Raw genomic sequence first — 23,194 nt, 5'->3', positions numbered from 1 at the left:
CATGAGAAAATTCTACCATCAAACTACTTTTGGATGGTTAGGATGGCAGACTTAAAAGACTTATCTTCTTCTTCCTAAAATCTGCACTACACTTGCGGCACGGTTATTCTCATACATAAAATCTAGACACAAACTTACCATAATTTGATCGCATTGCCAATTATATAGAACTTTACACTCTTAGTAATAAATGTGAGGATGTTTTATGATGAATAGAATGAAAATTATAGAACTTGGGGTAGACTACTTGGACAAAAATATGTAGAGCAAGCTAAATATGTATGATTTTCTAAATTTTCTCAAGTACTTTTATTCATTTGGTGATGCTGATCACATTAATGATGAGTCTGGCAATAGAGTGGATAGAGAGACAAGAGGCTCATGGATCACTGAATTGGATGAAACAAAGATTGGATTGCACTCTAATTGCAGCATGATGCTCCCAAGAATCTCAGTTAGTGCTCTCTTAAATTTGGCTTCACTCACAATCTTCCCATCATCTGCATTTAGCATCTTGAAGGCCTCATTCACAACACCATCCACCTGCAATATTTCCATACATCTACTATTGATTACATATGGCATGATGCTTGAGCTTTTGCAGTAATGACAATGGGAAAAAGAGAAGAAAAGAAGAAAGTTATAAGGGACATCTGTTTAGGTTTTGAATCCAAAGAAATATTGTCGTAGGATAATCATTCTGTATAAGTTTTAGTTGTATTGAATCTTTCACTGTATAAAAGCTTAATGATAATAAGTTTAATCAGCATACGTATATGATCTAAGAAATTCTGTAGAAGTTGAAGGAAAACTCTTGTATGATAGTCATGTAAGTACTGCATTTTGTTATCTTCTGAATTTAATAAAGAGGAGCTTGAAATTGACATAGATGTGAAGATGTAGCACCTGATCAACAGCACCGTAAGGCGGTAAATCCACCGATGCAGCCAAACCATCAAGCGCAACCCGAAGGTACTCCTTCGATACCTTGTGATTCCGATTCTTTGGCAGGTCTCTCCAAGCAAAATCCATCAGCTAAAAACAATGAGCAAAAGAGCAAGAGTTATTTCAATTAATTAATTTAAAACATAGATGATCAAAACTACCGTTCTAGTTTAAGCTTTTAGAGCAATTGATGAATTAACAATATGTCCTAAATTGAAGAAATAATACAACCAACCTTATCCAATTCAAATTTGTTGGAGAGTAGTCTCTTGATGCCGCTTCCATCAAAGGTATTCTCGATATGAGCAACAATAACTGGATGTTCTTCGAGGCGGCATGAGATGCTGTTCAAGAACTTCTTGAATTCCTCCAAGAAGATCTCTCGAGAAGCAGGCTGTTCAAACTGATCACCGGTGGAAAGTTCTTGTAAAGCCGGCTCTACGATATTGCTTACAACCTATTGGAGTAGCAAGAATGGCTTGTAAAATTGTCATGGATCTTAGACTACTGTTATCATGTCAAATGTTGCATGATATTGTCCCCGTTTGCTAAGTTCAGATTTTATATTTGCATGTATACCTTTCAAATGGGTCATTTCTTTCATGGATAACATATATACTACTTAATGAAAAGAAAAAAGTACCCATTAGTAAGATGAAAGTATGCAAGAATGAATGAGAGTATGTTTGTCTTTCTACCAATAAATGTATCGAAATTTAACGGTTGATTATCGAAAGGTATACATACATACATACAAAAATAAAGAAATAAATAAAAAGGAAACAAATATTTCATCACCCAAGAATGAGAGGGAGGTGGTACTCCATGGTGATCAATGGTGAGTAGTTCAAGGCTCCTAGTGAAGCACTTGCGCAAAGAATCACTGTCCGAGTTCATCAGGTTGAACATTGCAATTGCCTCTGATTCAAATCTTGAGCTCTCAATGAATTCCTTCAGGTTTTGTCCATCAATTCTTATGATTGCAACAGGATCCCTCTTGAGCCCAGCTGCCATGCCCAAAAGGATGTCAGTGAGCACCTTTTGGAACTCAGATTTGCTTACCCTTTCTTGCTTCCCATGAGTGAACTCATTCAGAACCTGCAATGAAATGAGTTGATTAATGGCTTATATATGCAAGTACTATTTCTTCTCTTTTTTTCTTTTTTATATAATTATAAATAACCTCTGTCATGAATTGGTTAAAACCAAACAATTGAGCAATAGTAATGACATTTTTCTCTGATAAAAGAGAATTGTATTAGCAAAATGGGCACAAAAGTATGCTGAATATTAAGAATGATACACTGTAAAAGGTCTAAATTAGAGGGGATCGAATCCCATGAGTGAACTCATTTGAAACCTGCAATGAAATGAATTGATTAATAGCTTACATATGTAAGTATTAGTTTTTTTCTTTCTTTCTTCTGATTGATAAATAAAAGAGCTATCCTTCCTAATGAAAAATGTCTTACAACAAATATTTTATAAATGGAGTAGATGTGGCATCATCCAATCCATATAATTAATGGCGAAGGTTGTGAGATGATTCGAAGATAGTTAAATTGCCATATAATTATCTGTTTGTAGAATAATTGTAAGCACAAAATTCCTCCTTCAGAATTTTCTTTTTTAGGTGTAAATATAAGGAGCATCAAAAGTGATATGTTTATTATTGATCTAATTAACTGATGCAAGGAAGTGAATAAAAGAGAAATAAAATCTCAATCTGTTGATTTGTTAATAAATTATCAGAATGAAGCCCTTTCTTAATGTAGTGATTCTTATGAATATCAAATCAAGGGTACCAAACTTTTGAGAAATACAAAAGTCAAAATTAAGAAAAATATTTTCAAATTTAATTAACAACAAATTGAACTATCTATAGACTAACAAAAGACCCAAAAATTATAATTCGATGAAAAACCGTAATTTTCATAAATGAAAAGTTTCGACTACAATTCATAAAACCCTAATTTAGCTCGACTTGAACATTAGAAAAATATGAAATTAAATTCTAAATTCTACACTTAAAGCAAAATAAAACTTTTTTCTAGAATGACAAATTCTACACTTAATTTCATGTTTTTTTCAATACCATTTTAATTACTTTTCTCACCCTATACTTTTATACATTTATAATTCATATGAATGTGTTCTCTCTTTTTCTGAATCAAATTCAACCATGTCTTTTTTCTTTATTATTGATAGAAAACTGGTAGGTTGATCATTCTCTCTATTATACAAGTTAGATGTATAGCAAAAATCATATCAACAAAACATATATATATCTATATATAATTTAACTTAAATTATTTTTACAAAGAAATTTACACCTACAAATGGTCAACTCATGATCTCACCCCTACCTATTTGGAGCATCATGTTTTCGATTTAATTATTAGAAAAACAGAATAAGAGGTTGGAATAGTTGACCATACACTAGGCTAATTTGGACATATATACATATATATATATATATATATATATATATATATATATACGTGTCAAATATATATCCAAACTGCATTTAGTGCATGCATGCATGCATCCATGATAAATACTCTCTACGTGTCAGCAATCTAAGAGCTGTTATATATCGATTCAATTTTTCGATCCTACCGACTCATAACGAAAGCTATGATTCCATTAAAATTGTTTATAATTTGAACTCAGTTGTTAACGAAGTCGTTCAAGAGTCTTTTAATCGAAATGAGTCGTGATCGATAAAGAAAGAACCAAAAAAGAAAAATCTAAGAGAGAGAGAGAGAGAGAGAACAAAAGAAATGCATACCTCGGAATAGATGTAATCTGATTGTGAGGAGAAGCCCTGGGCAGGGAGGCCGAGTGCAGCGCCGATGTCTGCGACGGCGGGGCTGAGCTCCTTGACGGAGAGCTTGCCGTCGTGGTCGAGGTCGAGCTGCCGGAATTTCTGGTCGACAAAGTTGTTGAAGGCCTCCTTGTTGTTCTCCACAAGCTCCCTTATCTCGCTCCCATCCACCACCTCTTTGCTCTTCCTCCATAGCCAACTCTCCATCCTCTCTCTCTCTCTCTCTCTCTCTCTCTCTCTCTCTCTCTCTCTCTCTCTCTCTCTCTCTCTCAGATATTTGTGTAGAAGAACAAAGAAGTGGAAGCGCAGGATTGCCCAGCCAAAAGAGTTGGTATGGGACACGTGTATCTTTCTAATGAGATTGGAGGGTTATATGACAATGATATATACCTCATTTTTTAAATATATAATCATAAAAATAAAATATTATGATAATTCTATTCATACACTCCCTAATTCAAAAATAATTTTGGTTTAAAGGTTTATATAGTTACTTATTCTTTTTAGTTCAAAAAGGTATACATAAATATTTTTTTTTAATTTAGCCGTATATAAGTAATAAAAAAATTCAGAAAATGTATGAGTAAAAATATAATAATTTAAGGGGGTTTAAGTGAAATTATCCCTAAAATATTTGGATCAATATTTTTAAATATAGATAGCTTTATGGCTCAACCAATGGGATAATTAATATCACATAGGTACTATCGTAATTTTGATGGCTTTATTAATAGCCGTTTAATTTTTTGTAACAAGCTATACAAATAAAAGTTTATAAGATAATTTGATTATATGCAACCATAAAGAGGGTGATTTATAATTGAAAACTTTAAGGCAAATCCTAATTTAAATTATACAACCTCTTATGAGAAAAGTTGACTATAAATAATGACCGATAAAAATTAAGCAATCGTAAACATAATCAGGTTTTGTTTCCATAGCAAAGATAGAAATGGAAGACAATGCAGTAGAAATTATAGCAGACAATGCAATAGAAATTATAGCAACCAAAGATTCGAAGATAGAAATGGAAGAAAACTGCAATAGAAATTATAGCAGCAAAAGATTCAGAGAGAGGATTAATTATATTATCTTCATGGTATTAGAATGAATTTAGACATTGCTGCTGCGAATTGTAACTATCAAAGAAAGGATGAATCCTTGTCAAATAGGAAACCTCCCTTAGCAATTCAATAGTAAAAGGAAAAGAAAATAAGAGAAGACATAGTATACATTGCAGCACAACTCAACACTCTTGCATCAAGCACTTTCTAAAATAATAAGTACTAGCTTAGTTGTCTGCAAACAATCTATATGCACATCCTTTGATTATTTACATGCATCGAGCTGCGGGATACGGCTCTATCCAAATCAACCAGATACCAATATTCCATCTCCCCAAGCAACAAACAACAAGGAAATTAAGCTCAAGAAATCATCTGAGACAAGAGGGAGGCAATTGCATAGCTAAGAACCTCAAGGAGCAACTGTGGCAACTCGTTTTCTCAACTTGTTACGTGTAACACGGATTGCCTCCTCTATTGGTGTCACTTCTTGAGAAGGATTCAGGTCCTCTTTGCCCGTGGCATCTGCTACTTCTACCGGCACTGCCTCTCCTTCAGCATCAGTTATTGGAACGGTAGTAGTGTCTTCTGAACCGGGTGAATTTGGTGAACTTGGTGAACTGGGTGAACTGGGTGAACTGGCAAGGCCTGCAGACTCTGGAGGCTGGGCAACTGGAGCACTTGGTGGAACTGCCTCTTTCTCTGTCTCCTTGAGTTCTTGCAGTTGGACTGAAGGTGTCGTAGGACCTCTCCGTTTGGAATCTTGCCGCTGGATCTTAGGGCTGGAAGGCGCAGCTGTAGGCTCCTGAAGCTTCTTTGATGCTGCTGGTTGACGAGCAGCTGAAATTGATGCTGTTCTGCGGATCTGCTGTGGTCGCTGCTGTGTCTGGAGTTCAATAAGAACATATCAATAAACATGAAGAATCTTTGAAAATTTATTGCCAAACTTAATATATCTATCTCTAATGGACAACTAAAAGTATGAGGATTACACTGCAGATGGAAATGGAAGATTATATTTGTATATTAAGTATGTAACTGGCAGCAACTTCTCTATGAACTTTGTAGGATTTCCTCTTGGTTTCATGTGCCAAAATTGCAATTTTATAGAATAGTCTCACCACTAATTTTCCCTGCAGCTTTCAGAAGTTCTGTTATGCATCGATTTTAATTGATCCAGACAACATTCTGGTTTCAGAGGGGTTGACATCAAATGATTGGCCAAAGAAGTTCGTCAATTTTTTGTAAGCCTTCCAAACTTATGCTCTAGGTAAATACATATTGCAAGGAAGAGGCTCTAGTGATGATCATGAAGTAGATGATGATCATCACAATTTCCTTTTCACAACCTTATAATGGGATGTTTATTTTGTCTACCTCTTGCATACTCTACTTCAATTCATCTTTCAATTAGTATTTTTCTAGGCCAGCATTAAGCATGTTTTGACCCATAGGATAATTTCTAAGAAGGTTAGGTTAATTTCAAGTGGCAGGCAGATCAAACACACATAACTAACTAACTTGAGAATGAAAGTTTATAATCAAGTACAAGCAAGCAAATTTAAATACGATGCATGTACTTTTGTTGGATAGTTTAGGTTCAATAATAAACAAAAAGATCAAAAAATTAAGAGACAAAACCAAGTTTCACTGGGTCTAATGCAACACAATGTAGAATCATTTATAACTTGGCAGCAACAGCAACTTAATACTTCCATCCAGAGTACCAAACTGATATTAAGAGTCTGCTAATGATTACTGATGCAATATATGATAGAATTTTATAATGAAATAAAGGGCAAATGGACTTCATTAAAATGCTATTTTAATAGACTCAGAGAGAGAAGAGATAAGAGAAGAAAATACTTGTATTGCTTGCACTAACTCACATAAGAAAACCTATATATAGTCTCTTAATCAGACTAGTCACTTACGGAAAAAAAAAAAGTCAAACTCCAATCAAACTTTGAAATAAATCAATTTAGCATCCGTTGAGCATTCAAACGGCCTAGCATCAAGCATTCGAATGGCCTGGAGGTGATAGCAATGCTGTGTCATTGCAGTTTCCACCTGTTAGGCTCGTTTACAAGACAAATTTCATTTCTTGTTCTACAACAGTAACAACTACAACTACAAGCTTCTTGACCCAACTATTTGCAGTTGGCTATCTTGATCCTTTCATCAGTTTAATTCCATTTAATGTAATGTTTTTCTTAAGGTGTTATCACTTTCCTTCTTACAACTTATTTTCTCATCATTCATCAATTTTGATCTTCCATTCAGGATTCAGTATACCTACTTCAGTCAAATCATTCCTCGGTACTGGAACACTATGTGGTCTCCCTTGAAATATCCATACCATATCAATTGATTTTGACAAGAACAAACATTTTATAGGTATCAATCTAACCTGTGTTTGATACTCATTTTGGTCCCTTTTTTCCAGGTAAACCTAACCACCATTTTCAAGATCCTCATTTTGACTAAGCTCATCTTTAGTGTCTTTGATAATGCAAAGCATTTTGATCTACCATCTTACTATAATTCTATGTAAAGAGATCACCTTGCTCAAAAGATACTTATTTTGTTTATCTTGCTCAGCAGTAGGCTCTGAAGCTTTTTCTAATCATGTCTCATTTAAAACTCAAGTAGCATATGATGTTCCACTTACTCTTCTTTCTGGATACATGTTTGGCATTCAATTGTTGTATCGCTTGGTTTTCTAACATGCATCATAGTATGTTGCAGTGCCATAAGATACAATTGTTAAATCCTTAACCATCACCTGTGATAGAATCACCTAGGGCTCCTTCTACTTACCCTATTATCCTATAATTAGTACACATCAACTAGAAATGCCTATAGGATGAAAGCTAAGATATTTCTATCATTATTTTCTATCAGTCTTGTTAGAAATCCAGTAAGCATCAGACGGATCATCAAAATATGTAACATATCTGAGGTTCATCTGATTCAAAGCCGAGTTAGAATAAATCAATCAGTAGCAAAGTTCCCATCATGGCATATGCAATAAATGTGGTAACAAGGAATTGCCTTTGGAGGAGATGTCATACTCAAGGTTGATTTAAAGGAGGACTCCTTATACATGTACTTAGAGAGCCATCCAATAGCTAAAGATGAACCATTTCCAACAATAGCATGGCAGTTTGGCACTTTACCCATCCAAGAATTCAGGTCTCACATATATTAGTACAATGACTATCCATAAAAAGGTTTATTTGTTTCAGAGATGATTAGATGCACAGAGAAATCAGAGATGATTATATGCACAGAGAATCTAGAAAAAAGAGATGATCTTTTTTCTTAGTTCCCGAGACAAGTAACAACTGCCAACTATGCTTGTCTGGCAATGGCATATTGTTTGATGAGAAAGGTTGGACATATTAAAACACAAACATTCAACAAAAATAAACTAACCACAAGTTGTGTCATTTTTTATGAAGCCTCTTTTTTTAATTTGCTAATGATACAAAATATGGAACAAACATGTAGGTGTGGCTAGATTTATTATCTAGGTCCTCTTTTTTAAGAATCAGTTTTTTTACATGCTCACAAGTTTGTATAAGGATATGCCCAAGAATTAAGACAATTATTCTTGCCATAGGAATATCTCTTATACCAGATAGAGCAAATACAAAGGTATTTCTAACCTATGAAAAGTTGGACACAAGAAGAAACACCATGTACACCAAATATATTTCATTCAGCAAGTATATGGACTAGCCAGCAATTACTTTTTCATACAAAATCATTTAAAAGAAGAGAAAAGAAGAGATCAGTGAGATGTAACTGTGGTTCATGAGTACCTGAACAGGTTTCGATCTTGAAAAATTGGATGGTGACTGAGAAGCAAGAAACTGCAAGACATCGAAGAATGTAGTTTGGCTAAAATTTGCAACCTTTTGCCAATAGAGGACAACCAAATCACCGGCCCTAGCCCTAAGCTCAAGAATATTGCGGTCTATTTCATTCTCATGCTGAGCAATATATGGCTGAAAGAAGGTCTGATAAATATATGTTGTTCCCTGTTGCAGATGTTCATAACGATCAAAATCATAGATCTAAAGGACACAGCAAAGTATGTGTAGAGATCACAAATTATACCTTTGTTTTGGGATACCACAGGTAGACAAAGAAAGCCAACTTTGCCTCACTATACATTGGTAACCTTCAAGAAGGTAGATATAAATGATAGCTGTAAAACAAGAAAAAGGAAAATCGACTGAAGAAATCATCATGGAAACCTACTAATTGACCTTACCATGAAATGAAAACATCTCCAAACCGCTCCAGGACAGTAAGCACAGCAACTAAAATCCTAAAATTCAAGAGATATGTGTTTAGCCTCAAACATTACACAATACTTGAAGGAAAGATCAAAGCAATTTTGAAGCATCAGACAAGAGCATACCAATATTGACACCAAAATATGAGCTGCTCAATCTCAGGCTTGTTCAACTCCACAGTTTTGTAGCATTCATAAGCAGGATAAGCATAGCCAAAAGCCAACCTGCAGAAAAAGCACCATCCATTATAATCATAAAAACTACCCTCATTGTGAATACTAATTTGTGGACTTCTACTTCAGCAGCAATGGCTATTATAATAAATAGACAGAGAGTTGCTTACACCATAGCTCGTGTAAGAAAATTTCCCATCATCTTGACTGATCTAAATCATCAAAGGAACGAACTTTATCAGCGAAATAGTCAAGAAAGGAACGTAATTACCAAATCTACGATCCAACATATAAAAGCCAAAGAAAATAATAGTTCTTTTACATACACAGAATTGAGACCGGAGATCAATTCAAGAAATCCTTGAGCTGTTAACCATTTGCCAACCAAAAGAAAAGAAACTTAAATCTCGACAACTGATTTAGAAATTTCACACGAGATTGAGAGAGCTAGAAACAGATCAAGAATCCGTTCAGTGCCCAATAAGACGAATTCTTCAACCAAACTCATAACTAAGAGCAAAACAAAACAATATCGGATAATTTGATAAAAAACGAAAAGAAGATTTTCTTGATCCGGAAACAGACATAACCTTTTGAAGATTTCTCGTCACAGAGATGGCTCGGTCGGTCGGTCGATCGATCGATCGAGAGAAGGGTGGAGAAGAGATTAAAAAATGTAAGAAGAGATCAAGAATCCTCTTAGAAACGTGCGAAATGGGAGAGAATGAGGTGAGCTGAACTCTCTCTCTCTCTCTCTCTCTCTCTCGGCCCACTCCCCTTCCTCTCTCCTCTAACCACTGAAGCAGTCTATAGATTTGAATTCCTTTTATTTTCTTTTCCCATTTATTTTATTTGCTTTATTTAAGGGTTAATTACCTTTTTAACCCCTCAATTATCTAACTATATCATTAAACCACCTCCGTAAATATTTTATTAGAAATATTGATAAAAATAAAAATTTGACAAAATTAATAAATAAATAAAAGTATTCTTAATTTTCTTTTGATGGTATCTTTCTCTAAATTGATCTTCTCTAATTCCTTCAAAGGTCACTTATAACATAAGAGAGAAAAGTATATTTTTATCCATCTAATTAATTATATCTAATTAATGGAAGGGCTTAATTAGATAATTTAGATGGTGTATATATATTTACTAGTTTTTTAAGGGGTCAAAATGAAAAAAGAATGATAATTGAGAGGTAATTAACCTGTATCATTTAATTGCTTTCTTCTTACCTTTTCCTTTCTAAAAAATACTTTTTATTTATTGTCGAGTAATTTTCTGGGGAGTCGCTATCGGACAGCCGTTAGAAACGTTAAGAACCAGTTTCGCGAGCTATGCTGACTGTACACCCAGCATAGTACCCAGAATTGTAGTGATGAATAGGATTCAAACACTAAGTAACACCATCTTTTATTTTCTTAGAAACTGAATAAATAAAAAAAGAAATTAATCACCACAATTATAAAATTGCTCCTTCGACATTAGAGGCCAATATATATATATATATATATTTCTTTTCTTAGTTTATGGGAGTGTTTATGGGTAATAAAAAAATTCAGATAGCGTACGTAAAAAATAGTGATAGTTCGGAGACTTTAAGTAAAATTATTAATATTTTTTATTTTATAAAAATATATATAGGAGAAAATCGTAATTACAAACACCATACTTATCTGAACTGAATCAGACGTTGACCTAATTAGAGATCGGGACATTAGGGTATTAGTTTACCAAATTAGACCGGTATTTTAATTAATATTTATAGTTCTAATAAATTTAAAATCTAAAAATATATCTATAAAAGCAATGCAATTGTATTTCTTCCATTATTTGGCCATTTTAATTAGTATATAGGTTTTTTACTAATAGTTAGTTTAAGTACATTAAATCACAGGACATGTACAAAATCATATCTTAATTACGTGTTCATTTAAGAAATATAGTTATTACTCATCTTGAAATATTACTCTAAAAATTATAAAAATTCACTTATTTTTTAAAAGGGCTTGATAATTAATTAAAAAGACAAAAAAATTTAACTAAGAAAAATTTATAAAAATCAGAATAAATATAGTTTCATTTTTTTTTATATCTAAATTATTTAAATTTTAATAGTTAGTTAACTCTAAGTAGTATCTACCCAACAAATAAGGTTTTTGAAGGGTATACATACTAATATCATATTTAGATTTTAGAGGGGCATATATGAAAAATAAACTTTTTAATAAATTAAAAACTGTAGACCTATTTTAGTTTTTGACTATTTTAATTCAGCCATTTTTTTTTATTAAAAATTTGTTGACTATTATTAAATTTATTAAAAAGTGTTTTCTCTTAGAGTTAGTAATTTTATTAGTGATTTTTCGATTTACATATATAAGTAGTTGACTTTGGAAATTGCTGTTCTAATCACCTAATTTTATCTCATTTAATCTCATATTTAAGTTTTGAACTAAAGCTTAAAAAAATAGGTTTGCGAGGGCTAGTTTAGTCAAAAGCTCGACTTAGTAGAAAATGGTAAAAATAAAGTGATCCATTTATTTCTTTTATCTTTAAGGATAATTTTCTTTTTACCCCTTGAATTATATACATCACTCGTTCCTCATGTTATGTTTCTTATTAACCTAAAAGTATACATGGGTAAATTACACGCAACTCAAGAGAGAATTTTATATTGATTAAAATAGAGGGCTAATTTGATCATTTTTTTTATTTAATTTATATCGATTATTAAGAGAGTAGGATATTTTTGATAGTTAAAGGAGATTATTAAGTACTAAAAAAAATATAATAATAATTTAAGGGGTGGAAAAGTAATTTTCTTTTTTATTTTTTTTAGGGTGTAGAGAGTACAAAGGTGCTTAAAAGATAGAAGACAAAACGTGGACGCCTTCTTGGCATTATTAAAATATATGTTTGAGTAAAGGACGAATGAGGTACGTACATGTGGTAATAGTACGTGGTGGACCACCACACGTAGCAGTGACTGCAACGTCAACATTCCCAGCACTAATTGGCTACTAATAATTAATCCATCCATTCTCCAGGTATGTATATATATATAAACATGCATGTATGATTTGGATGCAATTTAGGTATTTAATTAGCAGTCAAAAGTATCTATTTTTCCGGTGAACTTTTATTAAGGAACTCCGGATAACGAAGTGGATAAGGGGCCCGGATAAGTAATCCATCCATATGGGTACGTAGATAGCTAGTAGTAATTCTACATTGTCTTCTGCTATCGGTGTCGTGCGATCGAGTTTCATTTAGGATAAAAGGGGTGACGAGAATATCGTCCGGTTCTGCCTTGTGTTTTTTAGGGTTTTTTATTTTTATTTTTAATTTTCTTTTCTTATTCATCTTAGCACGAAAGTTCGTATTTGTATGGATATTGGTTGATGAACATCTTCTCATATGTATATATCTATCATATACAGGAAAATTAATTTTAAATCCCTAGGAATAATCTCTGATGCGCTAAATTTTATATAGAAAAATTTGGGTAGAAAATTAGGGACCTAATCTTGGATCCCTAACAAGAACTGACTTGTAGGTCACCCCATAACTCTATATATGAAAGCCTTGTTAACTCGAACTTGTGATGTACTGATTTATGTGAATGGTTCGTAATCTCGGTAACTCTTGAGGTTTAAGGTTTTGTCTCTATAGTTCTTGCCAATAAATTCTTTGAGATTTGATGTAGATGAGATGCGTATAAAAACTATGAATAATGTTCTTTTCACCTCCTGAACTATCACTCGTTTTTATAATAACCCCCTAAATTTTTTTTATACATAATGAACCCTTAAACTATCAGAAATATCTCATTTGACCTATTCCATTAAGGTTCCGTTACCCATTTCCGTCCAAAAGATATCACATGGTAATCATGTGATAAATATATGAAAATTTTACCCCATATACATGTGCACAAGTCACATGCAAGTCATAAGAAAATTTAGGTGGATGAAAATACCCTTCCTCATCCTCTCCCTCCATAACTGTAGTCATATTCTTACCTAACCCACCTCCATAGCCCAACACTGTCATCGCCTCCTTCACAACCCATTACCATAGTCACCTCCTCTATGGCGTTGACCACCATCACCTCCTCTACAGCCCACCATTAGTTGGGAGCGACGTGCTCATCTTCCATAGCTCCGAGATCCTGAGCAAGATTTGCATCCTCTTTGACTTCAACTGCGTCGAGAACCTCGCCGAAGTTGGGTCTTAGATCGGCGTAGTTTCGACAGCTATGTCGTCGCCTCCGACGACTGTAGTCGATTAAGGCGAGATAGATTTGCCCACTACTCTAAGACCCAATGGCCATCGCAGGTAAGGCCATAAAGGCCAACATTACCACCCTAGGGCCACTTGTCTTCCTTATCAAGCTTGACGTCATACACCGCAAGCCCCCCACCCTTTACCAACCTCATCTACTACTAGGCTGTGGCCGATAGCCCCATATCGTGCATCACACCTTGCTCCCTTGGGCTAGCGACAAAAGAGGCAAGGCCTGCTCCATATTTGTCACTGTCAACCTCTAGGTCTCATTTCCACCAACCTCGCTAGCTCCCACATGAGCAGGCAGAGAAGGGATGAGGGATGAGCAACAATGACAATGCACCCTTTGCCGAGAAAACAATAAGAAGAAGGCTACCGAGTGTCTCCTCGTCACCTCCTTCTCACCTTCGTCATCAGCCGCAAAATCACCTCCTCCATCTCTACCAGCCTTGAGGCAACCGACAGCAGCTTCCTTGTTGACCTCATTCACGTTTACTTTGAGTTCTTGCACGACAAGGCCCACAACACCCGCTGGACCTCATTCGTCATAAGCCCTCTCTTTGTTGACAGGCCGCAGCTAGCTACCCCTTGTTGTGCGTCATGCCTTTCTCCCCTAGGACGTCGACGGGATGGGATATGCTCGGAGAGGATAGGAATGCGTTTAAAAAGGGGATTAGGGCAAAGGGCAATGAAGGAATTGTTTTTAAAAAAAAAATTAATATTAATTAAGCCACTTATTTAGTCCATCATTATAAGTGGAGGGGTAATCAATTTATTAATTCTGTCAATGACATCAGGGGGCTGAGATATTTTTGATAATTCAGAGGGTCAGTGTGTACAAAAGAAAAAGTTCAAGAGATTATTGTGAAAATGAGTGATAGTTCAAGAGGTGAAAAGGAAATTATCTTTAAAAATTAGTCATCATATTCTTCATGGAGCCAGCTAAAGTCAGGATGATGATCTCTAAAATTCTCTTAAAAGATGATAGGAGAGATATCCTAGGATTTGGTTAAAATTCACTTATATACCTTTGTCATAAAAGATTCAAATAACCTTTCAAAACAATCCATAATGCCATATCTCTATAGGTGTGTTCGAAAGCTTAGGGCACATTCGAGCATCAAATAGCTCTTCATTGATCTTCTTTCTCAAACCAGTTGGAACCACTCTCCTAACTTCTCGCACTTAAAAAGTCTCAAATTTTATAATTAGAACCACTTTTGAGTGATTAGAACTATAGTTTGGAAACTCGTCTCTCTTAATATCTTTTTTGTGCATAAACATTCATAAAACTTGTGCATATACTCATACAAGAATTCAAGACATTTTTATATATTTATTATGTTTTGAGATATATTACCGATTACATAAAATCTTATAATATACATAATGCTCTGCGCATAAAATTTGACTAATATATATTTACTCCTACTAATTACCACCTTATCAATGTAAACAAACAAATAGAAAGCAGCAATGCTAGGTTGGCTTACATGTAAAATATTAACTAGTGGAGCCAAGGCCCTTCTATTGTTATAAAACATTAATCCACATAATTATGTCTTAAAAATCTCTTATTTCCTTGTTTTCAATATGGACTTGACTTAAGGAGTAAAGATCTGACATAACTTTATTTATTTATTTATTCTTAAGTTAATTACACCTAGATCTCTACTTACTCTCCATGGAACAATGGCAGTATGTAATCCAAAACCAAACAAAATCCCCAATGTTATTGATAAGCAATAGTCAACCAAACATTAGCATCACCATTGTTTAGAATATTCTTTTCAAACGTGATGGTCTTTATATATAAACGGGTATGGATTTAGTCTAATTGAATTCAGGTCGCAAAAAGTTATGTCTGTGTTCATTATCTTAATTTGTTTAACTTTTTTATGACACATTAACTTATTAATAACACGATGATCTATTTATGACCCAAATAACTTATCTATAACACAAAAAAACTTTGTTTATAATCTAAAAAAATTATTTATAATTTAAATAATTTATGTCACCCAATAACTCATTTATAATTCGTCTTGAATCCGACAAATGCAACTGAATTATCTTCCAAAAACCCTGTTTACTGTAAGAATAACTTTTTTTATTTAAAAATATAACTCTTTATTTTAGAATAATAACTAAACATTATAATAACTTTACGAACACTATCAAAACTATATCCTTATATAACATACTAACTTAATTACTAATTTATTCTTAATATCTATCCCATCCATTTACTTTATATCAAATCAAATCAATATGTATTTATAATAATTTTATTATATTAAAATTAATTATTATATTATTAACTTGTTAATGACACGATAATCATTTATGACTCAAGTAACTTGTTTATAACATGAAAAACTTTGTTTATAATCTAAAAAAATTATTTATAATTTAAATAATTTATGTCACCCGACAACTCATTTATGATTCGACTTGAATCCGACAAATGCAACTGGATTACTTACTAAAAAAAACCCGTTCATTACGAAAATAACTTTTTTCTTATTCAAGATACAACTCCTTATTTTACAATAATAAGTAAATATTATAATAACTTTACAAACACTATCAAAACTATATCTTATACTACTTACTAATTTAATTACTAATTTATCCTTAATATCTATCTCATCAATTTACTTTATATCAAATCAATAGGTATTTATAATAATTTTATTAAAAATAAAATATTTTTTTATTATATTAAAATTAATTATTATATTATTATTTAGAATATAAATTAACATAAGAATAGTTATTATTTCTATGACAAAGATCTCCGAGGAGCTCGCAGCCGTCGGATTGAAGGATCTAGCGGTGGGGCCCAGGGGGGAGTACGGAAAGGAATCTCTCTGTACGGACACTGGATCTTGTCTGTTGCTATCACTTTCTACGGACATGGACATGCCACCAAATCTATCTCAAGATTCGGTTAATTTCTTCGACCAATCTACTATTTTCTTTTTACCTAATGAGAAATTTTACTATTTTTGCCATACTTATCAACCTACTCGGATAGAAAGTAGTAAATCTATTTCTAAACTTATTAAAAGGATAAAATTAGAATTTGAATTTAACATGTATTACTTCATACTTGTCCATAAATTTGGGTGAATTTTATAGAATATTATAAAACTTTAGAGGTAAGTAAAGATATTTTATTATTTTTTAAGACGATTATTTATGTAGTAATATAACTTAAAAAGTAATTGATTTTAGAGAGCCATTATGAATCATTTGAGATTCTCAAATCATTAGAATATTTTGATTAATACTTTAAAACTTTTAGTAGAAAAGGTAACAAATATAGATAAGTTTACTTAAACTCTCTGAACTATAAATATTTACTTATTACATATAATTTCTAGATTTTTTTTATTACTCATGTATACCCTTTTAAATTTAAGAAAAATATCCACATATACTCTATTAAACTAAGAAAAAAATTTAACTATACAGACCTCTAAATTTAAAAAATAAAAATAGTTTAGAGGTGTACGTGGTAAAAATAAGTTCATAAGATTTATGTGGAAAACAATAATAATTCAGAAGAATTTAAGTGAAATTAGACATAATTAATATTATATCAATCGAGTTGAGATTTCATGTGGGTGCTCTCATGTCAATTAAGGCACACCATCGAACGCGTATGTCATGGTTATATCCATTCTAATTATATATCCTATTGTTCTCACTTTTAGCACAATATTTAAACCACACAATTTTATTTTTATTAAAAAATAATTCATCTAGTTTGTAACTTGATTTGTAAATCTATATCTCCGAAATCTCCTTCTTTTATATTATATAAAATAAGCCCCAATATGATAAAAATAAAATGAATAATTCCACTTAGAGCTATCATTAATTTTTGCACCATATACATCTCCTTATCATTTTCTTTAGTTTCGAGGTATGTATAATTACCCTTCTTCTTTTTTTATAGTTCAAGGAGATATATATAATTTTTTTTTAGTATAAAATATGAGGGTAATAAAAAAATTGAGAGAGAGTCTCAAGTGGAACTATTCTAAAAGAAAACGTAAGGATCAATTCTAATGGTGGACCAAATAATGAGAATCTCCTAAGAAAAAAATAATTAAAGAAAGAAAAAGAAGGCATGGTCATTAATTTATATATTTTGATAGAGATTGATTCATAAATTCAAAACTATAGTTTAAAAAAGAGGCAAATGATAGCAACTGGTTTAGTATATTCTTCCTTTATTTTTCTTAATAAATGGAATTCTCTTTTTCTCAGCTACAGCTACATTTGCAAAAGTAAATTAAAGGACTTTTTTTTTGGGTCAAATTATAATATATTGAGAATATTTGTACATATGTTTTCTTAGATAAATTAATACACCTTCCTAAATTCAAATAAAATAAAAAATAATACCCTATATTTTGATTGACTATAGTACAAATGAAGCTTTTTCTTATTATTTATTTATGTTAACTTAAACTTAAGTCAGGATGTTTCTCAAAGAAATAAAGGGATTTTTTATACTGTGATTGATTAAAATGTAAGGTGTTGTTTGTAACTTTCCTAAAATTTTATTGTTTATTTGAAAGAATAAAAGAAACCTAAAAACTAACTTTTGAGCAACTGTAATTTTTTAGGTTCTGCCTAAAATATATACTAAAATATGAAAATTTTCTTGTATTTGTTGATAATATAAAGATTATTCATGTCCATTAAGAATGTAATATGGCTGACTGAGTAGTAAACATGCAAATTAATTGAATAATTAAACTATTAATTTACTAACCGCTCTAAAAGTTTATGCCGTCAAAAAATACTAATTTTTATATTTTATATTATAGCATTCTCTCTCACTTCTAAACTGAGACATTTTGATGAATCCAAATGATGAATTTAATTTAAATATATAAAATTTTATATTTTCAGAAAATATAGACTTTGATAGCATGTTAACTACTAACTGCTGTAAAAGTTTAAACTGTCAGAGAATAGTAATTTTTTCGTATTATATTCTAACATAAACTAGTTTTGTCATCATCTAATAAGCCCTCTCTGACTTCAGATCTATGATGCACTTTCTATATGTTAAACAACTCTTATAATGTGCTTAAATTTAATTAGTTGGTAGGTGAGAAGAACACTAAAATAAAGTGAAATGGAGCATAGTGGTTTGTTAGTGGTTGAGGAAGATAGCTGGGGGGTTTAACAACAAAGATCATTAAAGCATAGTTGGATGAAACAATCCTCACCTCCTTGAATAATTTTATCCAACACTAGTTTCCAAACATATTAACTATGCAAATATCATAACAACAAAAAGGTTTGTAGTTGTATTTTTTTACTTTATTTTATGTTTTCAAGAGAGAACAAAAGGGCTTTTAGTTGTTCTCCTAAAGTAGATTAGACTTAGAAGCAGTAGAGATAGTTGGGAAGTTGGTTGATCTGTGAATATAACAACCATCCACAAATTTCTTTTTTAAGTCAAAGTCTGTTTCATATTAACAAATTTAATTACAATTTGCATAATCTAAGTTTGATTTCAAGATTTAATTTAATATTGTTATCAAGTAGTCTATGTAATGGAGGAAGTATAATATTGTTACATGATTAGTGTTTTTTTTATAGAATAATTTAACATACTCATACAATGCAGTGTATAATTTGTGTCATGATTAAATAGAATTAAAGAAAAAATAATAAAAAATATGGATGTCTGGATCAAGGTTTTCAATTGAGGAAATTATAAAATGACTATCGGATATTGATAGTGTAGAATGAGAAGACAGGGGAAATAAAAAACTAGTTAGTTGAATCTAGAGTTGATTAAGTTTAGCGGATAATTTACTTTTCACTCCTAAACTATCACTCTTTTTTATAATAATTTATTAATTTTTTTTGGTACATAATAACCTCCTAAATTATTAAAAATACTTTACTTAACCCGGTCATTATATATCAAAAAAATAAAAATTTAGAGGGTCATTGTTAGCTCGCCTTTCTAAAATAAAGTACTTTTCATTATTTGCCCTGGAATTACACATCTTGGTGGGACATAAATTAAACCAAGATGGTTAATACCAATAATGTAAATTCTATAGAAACTTTTTTGAAAATAAAACTTCATTCATTATGCTCCCTCGAGCTTAAGCTCGAGCCAAAACCCTAACGTGCTAGTGGGCAATAATAAGTTAGAATATTTTAACTTGATCCAAGTAATTCAAACACTGACGGGCAAATAGAGGGTTGAGCCTGGTCGACACGGCATCCTCGATGATTACCTCTAATTTTATTTAATCTAAAAAGTCTCAAATCAACCTAAAATATAAAATTGTCATGTATTGTTGAAAATTGGTACAATTGAATAAAGTAATGAGTTATTGCTACCTTTCAAAGTGAAATATTGTGGTCATTGAATAATCCTATCACAAAAATAAATTTCTACTTTATAAAGACCTTATCTTAGCCTAAAAATCGGTACAAGTGAATAAAATAATAAATTATTGTTATGTGTCAAGGTCTTATTTATATCTAGAATTTTTGGAAACGGATTCGTGAAGTCCTTGTCCAACTAATGCTATCTAAACTAATCAACAAACCTATGATTATCTTATGGCAGACTAACATTTCTCTTGCATGTTCACATTGTTCAATGACTTGATGCTAATTAGTTGAATAATATTTACTTGATACATCTTGTGAATCATCTAATTTGTGTGATTGTTTCATTCATAATGAATGTGAGGTAAGTATAATGTTGCATGACTAGCTTGTTACATAATAGTTTATAAACTTACACTATCTAATTGTAGAATTTGCATTCTAATTAACTAGAATTTTAACAAAAAAAAATAGAACATGATGCTGAGATTAAGGTTCTTAAGCGAGAAAAGTATAAAACACTTTAGATGCTGATAGTAGAATGAGAAGCCAGAGGAAATCAAAGAATCTTGTTAAATGCTCACTAAAGATTTTAAGATATTTTCCAGTTTCGACAAACCGTTAGCTTTAGGGTTACGAGCGGACATCTATATCCTAACAAGAGATCATTCTTTGATTATTTATATTTTTTTGTTTGCAAATCATATTTTTGTAAGCGAATGGTTTATTATGGCTTGATGAACCCATTAGTGGATTAATGTTTATCATTTAAAAACCTGTTCTAACATTTTATTTTATGCTGTCTTTATTTTTTGATATGTGATCAAGAGAATGTTTTCCTTGGTGTGCTCATTAAACTAAAATAGGAAGATGGATAAAGAAAAATGAAGTAGAATTAATGAAGAAAATCAACAAGAAATAACAAAAAAAAATTTCCTTGAGTAGAGGAAGTAAAGGAAATATATATTTTTTAATTATTGTAGAACAACTGTATGAGAAATTGGATGTAAGTAGCATTTAATATAGCTAATAAATAACTTTTAATTTGGAAAAAATAAAAAAAAATTTAAAATTGAAACTCATAAATATTTACACTTTGAACTTCCAAACTATCACAGCATTTTCACATAGGCCCCATATTTATTTCTCATCACATATTAATCCCCTTAATTATTAAAAACTTTTAAAATGTCTCTTATATATTTTACCTTATTTTAGAAGAAAGAAAAAAAAAAGTTGGTAAAATAATCCTTTAAGGAGTGTGAAATAATACAATAGTCCAGGTATATATATAATATATATTGGTTTTGCAAATTAACAGTGAGAAATTGGATCATTTACTAAGGCCCCAGGCCCATTAGTGCATATTGGTAGGCCCAAGGCACCAAAATGACGACGACTTAGGTCGTTTTATTCTAAATTTCTAATCCCAAAACTTTAACAGTCACCTATAAATTTGAATTAATTCAATCTTAGAAATGATAACTTGGTAATTGTTCTTACTAGCAGTGTAAATAAAATGGCAATAAATTCACATGAAAGATTTAGTACTTGAGCAAACAATTGGGTCGAGAAATAATAGAACAATTATAGAGAACCATGACAAGGTGGAAAATATTTCTAGCATTGAATATAAAAGTTTTTAATTAATATTAATCTTGCATCTCAAAAAGCAAGACAAATGTTAGATAAAGTTTTATGGGCAAACTTCTCTCAAACCTTTCTCTGAGTTTCCTTTCCCAATGTACTATTATTCAAAATGAAGATTGTTATCAGTGATCTCAATCACAATCAAGTCCATTCCCAAGGGGTTTTTTTGGAGAGGTAAAAAGTGTTATGGATTAAAAACAAATATATATTTATTTAAAGTTCTCATTCTATCCGGCTTCACTGGGTTGAAATTAATCTTTAAAGCTATTTTCACTTTAATTATTACACTCTTTTTAAAATTACTTGCGTTTGAACATAACCGGCAACGGCATCCCACCCAAACCCAACCATCTCTTCCCGCCGTCGACGAACACCCCGATATCACCACATACCACCTTACAGAACTCGCACACACTGGGACAGAACACAAGCTTGTAATCCTTAAACCCCCTAAACCTCTCAATCTTAAACCAATCGCTCACCGTTCCTACCCCTGGATTCCCCTCGACGCCGCCGGCTGTCACGTACCGCCGGCCGCTGACACCTTCGACGTCCCCCAGCCTCCACACTGTCGACTGCACGCAGATGGTCGCCGCGGAGAACCGCACGTTGAGGTCCGTCGAGAGCTGAACAATCTTGCCATTGGGATCTACTGGTGTAAACGTTACACGAAAGCCACGGTTGACCTCCGAGGATTCTTGGCCGACATAGAGTGGGCAAGTGGTCGTGTTACTGTGGCTCCCGAGAGTTAGACCGCCGCCCCGGCCGCGGACCACCGGTAGGATGTAGTACTCGACGCCAGGGCGGACCTCATGTCCGTCGACGTCGAAAACTGCGGCGTTACTTGCTGCGTCTGAAGGGAGTAGTAACGAGGTGGTGAGAAGAAAGGAGACTAGAATGAGGTGCTTCATGGGTGCTGTCTAGTATTGTACATATGCAAGAGAGAGTAGTTTGAGTGTGTGTATATATATATAGGGGGAGGGAGAGGATTAAGACGGTGGATAAGTTTGACTCGTGATTCAAGGCTTGAGATGTGAACGTGATGACTTTTATATGGATTAGAAGATAAGATTTCACGTGGAGACAAGCTATCATAAATTCTAGATTGGGTGGGTAGGTGAGTTCAATTTTCAAATAAGAGTTTGACTTTTTTTGTACTCCAGTTGACTGGCATTTGGTGCTACTAAAGAGGAGATTTTTCCCATTTCCAAGTTTGTTATCTACCGCTTCGTTCTGTGAGTCTTTGTTGCAAAGCGGAATATATAATTGCATATGAATCAATTACAAAATGGGAAGAAGAGGATCCTTCTGGACAGATGTCCGAGGAGGAAGACAAAGACTAGCCGACGACGGTCTACTCTGAAGAGGATGTATTAGACATTGAACAAATACAAACTATAAAAGCACAAGGAATAAGAAAGTATACTCGAACGGCGAAAAGCAAATCTCGTCAGGAGCATACAAGAAGCAGCATTCGAAATAATGCGAACTGGGTTAGTCGAAATCATATTAAAGGGATATTAGATTTAATAAATTGAGTCTAGTTATTTT

At 32.5% G+C, this 23,194-nt stretch overlaps 3 protein-coding genes across 3 annotated transcripts; all 3 read right to left on the bottom strand.

Moving 5' to 3' along the window:
- Nucleotides 1–330: 330 nt before the first annotated feature.
- Nucleotides 331–3,979, bottom strand: LOC140761589 (uncharacterized). The gene is made up of 5 exons (XM_073098985.1): nucleotides 3,737–3,979; nucleotides 1,744–2,043; nucleotides 1,181–1,402; nucleotides 907–1,035; nucleotides 331–543 (listed from the first exon to the last, which is right to left on the bottom strand). The coding sequence occupies exons 1-5, from the start codon at nucleotides 3,977–3,979 to the stop codon at nucleotides 331–333; spliced, it is 1,107 nt and encodes a 368-aa protein (XP_072955086.1).
- Nucleotides 3,980–4,851: 872 nt separating this feature from the next.
- Nucleotides 4,852–10,113, bottom strand: LOC140760799 (uncharacterized). The gene is made up of 7 exons (XM_073097814.1): nucleotides 9,907–10,113; nucleotides 9,487–9,528; nucleotides 9,269–9,367; nucleotides 9,119–9,175; nucleotides 8,962–9,025; nucleotides 8,664–8,882; nucleotides 4,852–5,722 (listed from the first exon to the last, which is right to left on the bottom strand). Exons 2-7 carry the CDS (start codon nucleotides 9,516–9,518, stop codon nucleotides 5,249–5,251), a joined length of 945 nt encoding a protein of 314 aa, XP_072953915.1. The 5' UTR covers nucleotides 9,519–9,528; nucleotides 9,907–10,113; the 3' UTR covers nucleotides 4,852–5,248.
- An 11,633-nt stretch (nucleotides 10,114–21,746) lies between these two features.
- LOC140761464 (kunitz trypsin inhibitor 5-like) lies at nucleotides 21,747–22,575 on the bottom strand. Its single transcript, XM_073098794.1, has one exon. It carries the CDS (start codon nucleotides 22,552–22,554, stop codon nucleotides 21,943–21,945), a length of 612 nt encoding a protein of 203 aa, XP_072954895.1. The 5' UTR covers nucleotides 22,555–22,575; the 3' UTR covers nucleotides 21,747–21,942.
- Nucleotides 22,576–23,194: the final 619 nt, after the last annotated feature.

Source organism: Typha angustifolia, chromosome 6 (assembly GCF_048772165.1).
Source record: "Typha angustifolia cultivar Huaian chromosome 6, ASM4877216v1, whole genome shotgun sequence".
In the NCBI taxonomy this organism is placed as follows: Eukaryota; Viridiplantae; Streptophyta; class Magnoliopsida; order Poales; family Typhaceae; genus Typha; species Typha angustifolia.
Note: the sequence above shows the minus strand (reverse complement) of the source record. Positions and strands in the feature narration are given on the sequence as shown.

Excerpts from the sequence above, each read along its gene's own strand:
- LOC140761589 (XM_073098985.1), bottom strand. The coding sequence starts at position 3,979 with ATGGAGAGTTGGCTATGGAGGAAGAGCAAAGAGGTGGTGGATGGGAGC. Across the intron at positions 1,036-1,180 it reads ACAAATTTGAATTGGATAAG|CTGATGGATTTTGCTTGGAG; the intron begins GTTGGTTGTATT and ends CATTGTTTTTAG. Across the intron at positions 544-906 it reads CTTACGGTGCTGTTGATCAG|GTGGATGGTGTTGTGAATGA; the intron begins GTGCTACATCTT and ends GAAATATTGCAG.
- LOC140760799 (XM_073097814.1), bottom strand. The coding sequence starts at position 9,518 with ATGATGGGAAATTTTCTTACACGAGCTATGGT. Across the intron at positions 9,026-9,118 it reads GGAGATGTTTTCATTTCATG|GTTACCAATGTATAGTGAGG; the intron begins GTAAGGTCAATT and ends ACCTTCTTGAAG. Across the intron at positions 8,883-8,961 it reads TGTGGTATCCCAAAACAAAG|GGAACAACATATATTTATCA; the intron begins GTATAATTTGTG and ends CATCTGCAACAG.
- LOC140761464 (XM_073098794.1), bottom strand. The coding sequence starts at position 22,554 with ATGAAGCACCTCATTCTAGTCTCCTTTCTTCTCACCACCTCGTTACTA.